We start from the raw sequence: 10,715 nt of genomic DNA, 5'->3' as shown, positions 1-10,715 counted from the left end.
GGGAGTCTTCGCTAACGCATCCTAACGCTATACATGGTATCTATGTTTACGGTAGCTCTAGCAACTGACTCCCAACGTGTGTAGACCGCTAAGAACTGGCTATCTATCTACAGCTACACTCCGTACTGGAGAGTAGATCTACTATACATTACACGAGCACCTCCTACTGGGAGGTGATCATGTCACAGCACCTCCTCTTACTGAGCTTAGTATGCCTGTAGAAAGGAGATATGCTAGAGAATATTGAAAACGTCTACTGGAGAGTAAATGCTATCTACCTAGCATCTTCTACTGGAGAGTAATCTATCTACAGCTACCTTTTCACATTACTTGAAGAGACTTAGATCTATACTAATACTTTCAGCTCACTATAGGTGGAGTTATATTTAATTTAGATATTTAAAACCAAATTACTTTTAGACTTGTTTATCTGGGTAAGACTACTAGCTACTACCTTACTTGTAGAGCTCTTGATCATACTCTACAGCACTCTCTATCATGGTAGAGAGTTATGACTTTTCGTACCTACTTCTACCTCCAACTACTAACTGGAGGATATGTTGATCCGTGATATTCCATATTGTCTACACTCACCCTAGCATTGATGGTAGATAATCTTAGATAAACTCCGTATCTTACTCTAGTCAAGCCATCTCCAGCCTCTCGTGCGAGTTCTAATGCCTACTCGTAACCAGCTATGAAACTATTCCCTAACATGAGGAGAGAGAGAGTATGCAGACTATTACTCCAACATTACTCAATCACCATACACTACTGCACGAGATTCAATCTGACATTAGTCTACATGCGGATCCTTATAGCAGGATCGTTAGAAAGATAGTATTCATTACATGACTATATCCAACTGAAGTAGTATTCTGCTCTCTGTAACGACTCCTGATGTCAGGTTAGCCTACCTGTGCATGTACAGTCATCTCCTGCCGGTACTGGACGAGCACGTGTACCGATAGTGCTATAGCTATCAGCGAGCCTACGTCTACTGCAGAGGCAGATAGTAATGCTGTATATACTTACACCATAGCATCTTTGGTCTCTCATCCAGAGTTTACATACTCGTAATTATGACCAGCCTCACTCGAGACTTAGCATTTACTAATTATATCTTTCAGCTTGAGACTAATAGAGTAAATTATATATATTGTCTCTCACTGTAGACACGTGGTCAGTGCTATTGAGAATCCCACTTAATAACATATAATTAGTGAGATTCAGCTCGTGATGTGCGTTATAACGTAAATGTTTTCGAAAAGACAGGTCCGTGATAACAGACTCATAACGATTATGAGATGGCATACCTATGAGTCATACTTCTATTATTTTGGTTGATCTGACATATTTCATATAAGTATAATGTTGAAAAATGGTTACAATGATAACCTAATCCTGTGGTTGAAATTTCAGACCTCTAAACACAGTTTATTTACTGTATGCCCTCATACAGTAAATATACATCTGAGAGTACATGATAGGCTTGTAAAGAACATGTTTTTTATTTAACTAGGCAAGTCAGTTAAGAACAAATTYTTATTTACAATGACAGCCTAGGAACATTGGKTTAACTGCCTTGTTCAGGGGCAGAATGACAGATTTTTACCTTGTCAGCTCRGGGATTCGATCTTGCAACCTTTCGGTTASTAGTCTAAYGCTCTGACCACTAGGMTACCCTGCCGCCCCATCTTGCAGTCACAGMCACCACAACAGGCTCTCTGAAACCCCTATTTGAAGATACTAGATGCTGAATTTCTGAAATTAAAAGTTCACTATTTACATKTTTCTCCCTCACAGACTAAATACAATCTACCATCATGGTGTGATCGTGTTCTACGGAAGTCCTACCCCTTGGTKCACGTGTTCTGTCAGTCATACGGTGAGACTACTGCGATGATAATTGATCGATTGATTATCATTGCAAATAACCAATTAAATATGTTGTTTCGTTTTAAGCTAATGTTATGACCAATTGTGTCATTTCGCAACCTCTCTTGYAGGGTGCACCAATGACATCCTGACTAGTGACCACTCTCCAGTTTTCTCCACGTTTGAAGTTGGAGTGGCTTCACAGTTTGTCTCCAAGCACGGTACAGTTTCTAACTTCCCTAGACAACTACACCGTACTGGCTGTGTGACTAGACAACTACACCGTACTGGCTGTGTGACTAGACAACTACACCGTACTGGCTGTGTGACTAATGACTGTGATTACACAGTCAGACCAATTCATTTTTATTATTTTTTTTAAATTTTTTTTTACAAATTTCATCAGCTCAGAAAAAAAGATCTGATGAGATTTGTCAAAAAGACCAATTTGTGCGGGGAAAAAAGATCAGAATTGGGCTGCATGTGTAAACACAGCCTATTGTCTCTGACATAACTGACGTTAGAAATTATCTGCCCCCTAAGAAGTTCTTTCTAGTGTTTTCCTAGTCAAACTCTATGGACAAGACGACTGACTTTCATTTAATGGTCTTTTTTTTAATCTTTCTTTCCAGATCCCAGCAGTGTGTCTCAGGGTGGGATCAAGTTCATGAACTGCATYGCCACCCTCATGACAAAGTCCAAGACCAARTTCTTCATAGAATACCACTCCAGCTGCTTAGAAAGTAAGACTAGGCCTTATYCCATCTGAACACAGGGGTTTATTTKATTTATTTATTTAACTAAGCAAGTCAGTTAAGAACAAATTCTTATGATGAGTTAAGATTTAGGCCTAAATCTTAACTAAATATTGTAATAAATGATGTGGAAATTGAGCAAGTTGAGGAGGCTAAACCTAGCAGTGTGAACTCTGAAGATAGATGGGGGGCAATCAATTCACATATGGTGTCCAGGGCACAGCTGGGGGCTGAGAGGAGTCTATAACAAGCGGCAACGGTGAGAGACTTGATTCTGGAAAGGTGGATTTTAAAAGTAGAAGCTCGAATTGTTTGGGCACAGACCTGGATAGCATGACAGATCTCTGCAGTAGATTGCAACTCCACCTCTTTGGCAGTTCTATCTTGTCGGAAAATGTTGTAGTTGGGGATGGAAGTTTCAGACATTCAGACATGGCTAGGTGATGCAACAGTGTTTTTATTTATTTAACTAGGCAGTTAAGAACAAATTCTTATTTACAATGACGGCCCACCAAAAGGCAAAAGGCCTCCTGTGGGGACGGGGGCTGGGAATAACAATACACCTAAAAAATACAACGAATAAAAATTATAGGACAAACAACCTCTCGGACCGCAAAATCACACATTACTACCCACATTAAAGAGACCCTAAAGCGACAACTAAAAGATAGCCAAGCCAGAGCACCTGTGCATGAAGAGGGTGGAGGCCAGTCTTGTCCACATTACAAAGCGCATGGTCTCTTAACCCCTTGTTACACACAACAATACACACCAAAGGGTGCAACAGTACCATGCAATCAGGCGCCTAACGTTTTGGTTGCAACCCTGGACTTAACCTGCCCCCCTAAGGTGAATGTGTCAGGCATGCACCACCAAAGGGACTTGGGCGGAAAATTGTGTACCCACAAACTCGGCCCAGAAACAGTGGTCATTCAATTCCAGGGCGCACCCGTAGCTGCCTTGAAATGTGATTTCATTCTGGCTGATTGTAAATACCCTGTAGTTATGACTGATAACCTGAAACCAGCGTGCAGCAACTGGCTACAGTTTGAAGCTTTTTTTGAGTGGGCAGGCTTGATGAAGCCAGTCAATTTAGTCACCCAGAAATATACCTCCTGTTGATATCACATACATTATCAAGGCATTCACACATGTATCCAGATACTGACTGTAAGCACTTGTGGTCTATAGCAGCTTCCCACATAACGGGCCGCTGTTGTCCTATATTTTATTTTATTTTTATTTTTTTTATTCCCAGCCCCCGTCCCCACAGGAGGCCTTTTGCCTTTTGGTGGGGGCCGTCATTGTAAATAAGAATTTGTTCTTAACTGCCTACGTTTAAATAAATAAAAACACTGTTGCATCACCTAGCCATGTCTGATGTCTGGAACTTCCATTCCCAACACAACATTTTCCGACAAGATAGAAGACTGCCCCAAAACGTGGAGTTGCAATCTACTGCAGAGATCTGTTCAGCTATTCAGGTCTTCGCCCAAACAATTCGAGCATATGAACCTGTAGCCATATTACTTCAACAGTATTTAACATGACATCCTCTCTAATCTTTACAGGAATGTGGTTCTGAATATAAACAGCAACACCTCCCCCTTTGGCATTTCTGTCTTTTCGGTAGATGTTATAACCATGTATTGCTACCACTGTATCATCAAAGGTATTATCTAAGTGAGTTTCAGAGATAGAGTCAGAATATGAATCTGTCATCTGTTACTAGCAAGTTATTGACTACATGAAACTTGTTTCTTAGGCTACATATGTCAATATGGGCTATTTTTCTCATTTTTCTGGGATGCTTGATCGTTTTCATTGCTTTACTTGGAAGCTTAGCAGAAGTAGACATGCTCATGTTATTTATGTTTGAGCTGATAGTGCAGGGTTGAGCTGCACACAGTGGACTTCCTGTTCGAACACATCGCAAGTTATGGATTTCATGAACCTCGTTTCTTAGGTTACATATGTTATTGTGGTCCTTTTTTCTTCTCATTTTTCTGTGATTGTTGATTGTTTTCAAAACAATGTATATCAAGAGCTTCAACTGAAATGTAGTCTAACTCACAGTGACTGCACACTAGTTTGGTCCCAGATCTGTTTATCTTTACAAATCCTATTGTTCATTCTCATACCAAACGTGAATTGGTTATATAGCACAAACAGATCTGGGACCAGCATAACTGCAGACATTCTGTCCACAGAATTCGTCAAGAGCTCGGAAGGAGAGAACCAAGATCACTCAGATGGGTCTATCAAAGTTCGGTTTGGAAACCAAGTTGAGGTTTGTTGACGATTAAGTTTTAGTTTTTTTACACTAGACTAGTTGAGTTTACAATATGGCGTATTTGATGTAATAGAGCTCCTCTCATGTCTTTTTAAAGCTCGTCCCTATCATCTCAGACCCGGAGTATCTGTTGGATCAACACATTCTCCTGTGTGTCAAGTCCACAGACTGTGATGAATCCTATGGTGAGAAAGACAACTGTGATCTGATTGGAGAGACTCGTTGTGAGAATGACACAGACCACATTTGGACTTCAGTAAATACTAGTCTAGGTCTATGAATCATGATCATCTATCTCTGTCATCATCTAGCTCTGTCATCATCTAGCTCTGTCTTCATCTAGCTCTGTCTTCATCTAGCTCTGTCTTCATCNCTTCATCCAGCTCTGTCTTCATCTAGCTCTGTCTTCATCTAGCTCTGTCTTCATCTAGCTCTGTCTTCATCTAGCTCTGTCTTCATCTAGCTCTGCCTTCATCTAGCTCTATCTTCATCTAGCTCTGTCTTCATCTAGCTCTATCTTCATCTAGCTCTGTCTTCATCTAGCTCTGCCTTCATCCAGCTTTGTCTTCATCTATCTCTGTCTTCATCTAGCTCTGTCTTCATCTAGCTCTGTCAGAGAGTAAAATAGTATTTTCTAATCCTCCTCTTTCATCCTCCTCCTCATCTTCCTTCTTCTCCTCCTCTTCCTCCTGCTCCTCCTCCCTGACATGGTGTCATCCTTACAGGAGAGGGCTGTGTGGCTCTGCGAGCAGCGGAGTCCTCCTACACAGATTTCCACATCACATTGACGCATCACGGCGAGCGGACGGGCACCCTGACGGGAGGTGTACAGTTACGAACCTCAGAAGGCAAACAGACTGAGAAGTTATACGGTGAGGCTGACAACCAATTGAAATTATAAAACAGTGAGGCTGACAGCCAATGAAGTTATACAGTGAGGCTGACAGCCAATGAAGTAATACAGTGAGGCTGACAGCCAATGAAGTAATACAGTGAGGCTGACAGCCAATGAAGTAATACAGTGAGGCTGACAGCCAATGAAGTAATACAGTGAGGCTGACAGCAATGAAGTATACAGTGAGGCTGACAGCCATGAAGTAAACTGTGAGGCTGACAGCCAATGAAGTAATACAGTGAGGCTGACAGCAATGAAGTTATACAGTGAGGCTGACAGCCAATGAAGTAATACAGTGAGGCTGACAGCCAATGAAGTAATACAGTGAGGCTGACAGCCAATGAAGTAATACAGTGAGGCTGACAGCCAATGAAGTAATACAGTGAGGCTGACAGCCAATGAAGTAATACTGTGAGGCTGACAGCCAATGAAGTAATACAGTGAGGCTGACAGCCAATGAAGTTATACAGTGAGGCTGACAGCCAATGAAGTAATACAGTGAGGCTGACAGCCAATGAAGTAATACAGTGAGGCTGACAGCCAATGAAGTAATACAGTGAGGCTGACAGCCAATGAAGTAATACTGTGAGGCTGACAGCCAATGAAGTAATACAGTGAGGCTGACAGCAATGAAGTAATACAGTGAGGCTGACAGCCAATGAAGTAATACTGTGAGGCTGACAGCCAATTAAGTAATACTGTGAGGCTGACAGCATAAGATATGAGGCTGACAAGCAATAAGTATACAGTGAGGCTGAAGCATAAGTAATACAGTGAGGCTGACAGCCAATGAAGTTATACAGTGAGGCTGACAGCCAATAGTAATACAGTGAGGCTGACAGCAATGAATAATACAGTGAGGCTGACAGCCAATGAAGTAATACAGTGAGGCTGACAGCCAATGAAGTAATACAGTGAGGCTGACAGCCAATGAAGTAATACAGTGAGGTGACAGCCAATGAAGTAATACAGTGAGGCTGACAGCCAATGAAGTAATACAGTGAGGCTGACAGCCAATGAAGTAATACAGTGAGGCTGACAGCCAATGAAGTAAATACTGTGAGCTGACAGCCAATGAAGTAATACAGTGAGGCTGACAGCCAATGAAGTAATACAGTGAGGCTGACAGCCAATGAAGTAATACAGTGAGGCTGACAGCCAATGAAGTAATACAGTGAGGCTGACAGCCAATGAAGTATACAGGAGGCTGACAGCCAATGAAGTAATACAGTGAGGCTGACAGCCAATGAAGTAATCAGTGAGGCTAGACAGCCAATGACAACGACCTTGTAAAATGTTTCTATTTTTGTTGCTGAGCTCAACTCTTTTTTTTTTTTTGTCTACAGATTTCATCAAAGTGGAAAGGGATGATTCTGGTGCCTCTAAAGGAAAAGGACTTGATCTTATCAACAAGTGAGAACCTCCCTTTTCACTCATGGCTACTTTGTAACATTCAAGCATCGCTGACATGTGATCCCAGTTCCTTTAAAACAAATGAAAAACTGACTTTGGTGGTTTACCAAGTAAAACAAATATATATTTATGTTGGTAAACTTATAAGTGTGTATGAGCCTTTACTCTTTCCATTCCCTTTTACCTGTTAATTGTGAGACGATCGTCTGGTTATGTGTCCTGTTCAATAGGTTCCCTCTTCCCGGTGATATCACCAACCCCAGTTACATGGAGGTGGGCTACAAGTCTGGAGGTGTGACAGACAGGGGTTGGAGCTACAGCATGTCCCCCAGATCAGGCTCCGGAGGTGGGGGTGGTGTCGGTGGGCACGGGGCCAAGGACCAGACCCATGGAAACATCTCTCCCAAAAAGACTGTCTACGACCACGGCGCTGTGCGAAGCCCCACAGGAAAAGCAGCAGATAACGTGTACGTTTTGTCTTTGACTAGCTTAGCTCTGAGAGAAGAGAAAAAAAAATCTATGAGATTATAGTTTTCAGAACTCCTGGTTTCCCCAGACACTGACTCGTCTCCATTGAAATGGTTAAATTGGTCAGTGTGAAGGGGATTTAGTTGAAGTGGCGTTGACATCTAGTATGGAGAGTTCCATGATTTTAGGCCTACTTGAAGTGGAAAATAAATGGGACTGAACGATACTGCTGCAGTTTACTCACAGAGCAGACAATGTACTGAGAGTGAATAGATTGATACCCCAATGTGAGTCTGAAGCTGTACTCTGAATGACCTGTCTGTCTGTCTGTCTGTCTGTCTGTCTGTCTGTCTGTCTGTCTGTCTGTCTGTCTGCCTGCCTGCCTGCCTGCCTGCCTGCCTGCCTGCCTGCCTGCCTGTCTGTGTTTGCTGTCTGTCTGCCTGTGTGTGCTGTCTGTGCTGTCTGCCATGCTGCCTTTGTGTTGTCTGTCTGTCTGCCTGTGTGTGCTGTCTGTGCTGTCTGCCTGCCTGCCTGTGTTGTCTGCCTGCCTGCCTGTGTCTGTCTGTCTGTCTGTCTGTCTGTCTGTCTGTCTGTTGTCTGTCTGTCTGTCTGTCTGTCTGTCTGTCTGTCTGTCTGTCTGCCTGGTGTGTGCTGTCTGTCTGTCTGTCTGTCTGTCTGTCTGTCTGTCTGCCTGCCTGTCTGTGCTGTTGTCTGTCTGTCTGTCTGTCTGCCGTGTGTGCTGTCTGTCTGTCTGTCTGTCTGTGCTGTCTGCCTGCCTGTCTGTGCTGTCCTGTCTGTCTGTCTGTCTGTCTGTCTGCCTGTGTGTCGTCTGTCTGTCTGTCTGTCTGTCTGTCTGTCTGTCTGTCTGTCTGTCTGTCTGTCTGTCTGTCTGTCTGTCTGTCTGTCTGTCTGTCTGTCTGTCTGTCGTCTGTCTGTCTGTCCTGTCTGTCTGTGCTGTCTGCCTGCCTGTCTGTGCTGTCTGTCTGTCTGTCTGTCTGTCTTCTAGTAGTGAGGGGGGGAAGCCAGCGGAGATGTTTGACAACCCTCTGTACGGCTCCATGGGGAAAGGAGGAGGACCACGAGGAGCTAAAGACCAACCAGACCCTCAACGCTCCAAGGACCACCTGACCCCTCCAGACCCCATCTTCTCCTTCACCAAACCGTCTGACCAGGATCCTGACCGGCCCCCGCTCCCCACCCCGCGTAACCGCTCTTACACCTGTTCTGAGACCAAACCTCCGTCTTCCGCCACCACTGCCTCGGCCTCRGCCTCGCTCCTCCCCCAGACCTACACCAAGACCCCTGTGAAGCCCTCGCGCTCCGAGGGGGGCATGGGACAAACCAGCAATAGGCCAAATCTGCCAATGAAGTCCCGCCCAGGCCAGGCGGACGCCACGCCCACTAAGCCTAAAGATTACAGAGACAGCTCGGAGCTGCTCAGCAAACTCCGTCCACCTATAAGACCCATCCAGCCCCTCCCCAAAGAAGGTAAATCTACAGTCATTTCCCCCTCATGAAACGGTCTATATCACGCAAGTAGTCCACCTATAAGACCCATCCAGCCCCTCCCCAAAGAAGGTAAATCTACAGTCATTTTCCCCTCATGAAACGGTCTATATCACGCAAGTAGTCTCGGTTCACATATCATGCAAGCAAGTTGCTTATAGCTTCTGTTGTCATGGTTTTAAACTAAGCATACCGCAGAGGAAGCGGTTCTGTACATTAAACTATGTACATAGTCAACACAACAGGCTGATGAAAGCAACAGGTCTTTCTTGTCTGTAATAGAAATCTCTCTTCTCCTTTTTTCCCCAGCGCATCATGAGGCAACTCAACCACCGAAGATGGGCCGTTCAGCGAAATGACTTTGTGTGCTTTTTTGGCTGAAAACCCTCCTCCTCTTGTCCTATATGTTACAATTAGATGTTGAAAAGGTGGCTAGTGTCGGTCACTGCAATGTTCGTCTTCCTGACTCTTCAAACAAGTTTCTGTACGAACTCATCTTACCATATGCATTAGGCTGTATTCCTGGCAACTCTCTGGGGATTTGTGGAGTCCTCTGAAATAAGTATCGTCGTTTTTTTTTTTAGAAAAGCTATTTAGATTATAAGAATCATTTTTAAAGACTTGTACAACAATCTTAATTAAACTCAAGGGAATCATACTCACCTGCCTCTCCTATTAATTTCTCACATGCCCAGTGGCCAAGTATCCTTTATATATATGTTACTGCTACCCCCTGCTGGTTTGTTGACAGTATTGCATGCGTGTGATAAAAAAAAAAAAAACTTTATTTAACAAGGCAAGTCAGTTAAGAACAAATTATTATTTACAATGACAGCCTACTCCAGCCCCGAAGACGCTGAGCCAAATGTGCACCGCCCGATGGACATCCCAATCACAACCAGATGTGATACAGCCTGGATTCAAACCAGGTACTATAGTGATACCTTTTGCACTGAGTTGTAGAGCCTTAGACCACTGCGCCACTCCGGAGCCCCAAAATACATTTAGAATTATGTGGCCAACATAAATGGATTGGAAAAGTAATTTTTTTTTTTTTTTACCAACTGCATAGAAAATATACAAAGTGTATTAGTCTACTTAATATACTCGGTCCATGAATTAAAATCGTAATGAAAAAAWAAAWWAAWAATGAATATTGAATTTTAATTAAAGCTGCATTTATGTAACTTTTTGGGCGACCCGACCAAATTCACATAGAAATGTGAGTTATCACAGTGCTAGCTGTGCCACTAGAGATTCTGGGTGTGAGTCCAGGCTGTGTCGCAGCTGGGAGACCCATGGGGCGGTGCACAATTGGCTCAGCGTCATCCGGGGTTAGGGAAGGGTTTGTCCCATCGCGCACTAGTAACTCCTGCGGCGGGCCGGGCACAATGCACGCAGACACGGTCGCCAGGTGTACGGTGTTTCATCCGACACGTTGGTGCGGCTGGCTTCCGGGTTAAGTGTGCGTTGTGTCAAGAAGCAGTGCGGCTGGGTTGGGTTGTGT

General features: G+C 43.7%; 1 protein-coding gene across 1 annotated transcript in view; it reads left to right on the top strand.

Annotated features, from left to right (window-relative positions):
• LOC112075065 (phosphatidylinositol 3,4,5-trisphosphate 5-phosphatase 1) overlaps nucleotides 1–9,862 on the top strand; it is a 45,005-nt gene extending 35,143 nt beyond the window's left edge. The window contains exons 17-26 of the mRNA XM_070440757.1: nucleotides 1,807–1,888; nucleotides 2,010–2,099; nucleotides 2,511–2,621; nucleotides 4,844–4,923; nucleotides 5,024–5,111; nucleotides 5,652–5,798; nucleotides 7,168–7,234; nucleotides 7,465–7,701; nucleotides 8,709–9,190; nucleotides 9,518–9,862. Of these exons, the coding sequence (XP_070296858.1) occupies nucleotides 1,807–1,888; nucleotides 2,010–2,099; nucleotides 2,511–2,621; nucleotides 4,844–4,923; nucleotides 5,024–5,111; nucleotides 5,652–5,798; nucleotides 7,168–7,234; nucleotides 7,465–7,701; nucleotides 8,709–9,190; nucleotides 9,518–9,567 (1,434 nt within the window). The 3' untranslated portion in view covers nucleotides 9,568–9,862. The remainder of the gene's footprint in view (nucleotides 1–1,806; nucleotides 1,889–2,009; nucleotides 2,100–2,510; nucleotides 2,622–4,843; nucleotides 4,924–5,023; nucleotides 5,112–5,651; nucleotides 5,799–7,167; nucleotides 7,235–7,464; nucleotides 7,702–8,708; nucleotides 9,191–9,517) is intronic.
• Nucleotides 9,863–10,715: the final 853 nt, after the last annotated feature.

This window comes from Salvelinus sp. IW2-2015, unplaced genomic scaffold, assembly GCF_002910315.2.
Source record: "Salvelinus sp. IW2-2015 unplaced genomic scaffold, ASM291031v2 Un_scaffold2970, whole genome shotgun sequence".
NCBI lineage: Eukaryota > Metazoa > Chordata > Actinopteri > Salmoniformes > Salmonidae > Salvelinus > Salvelinus sp. IW2-2015.
The sequence above is the reverse complement of the archived record's forward strand: the minus strand, read 5'-3'. Positions and strand labels throughout refer to the sequence as shown.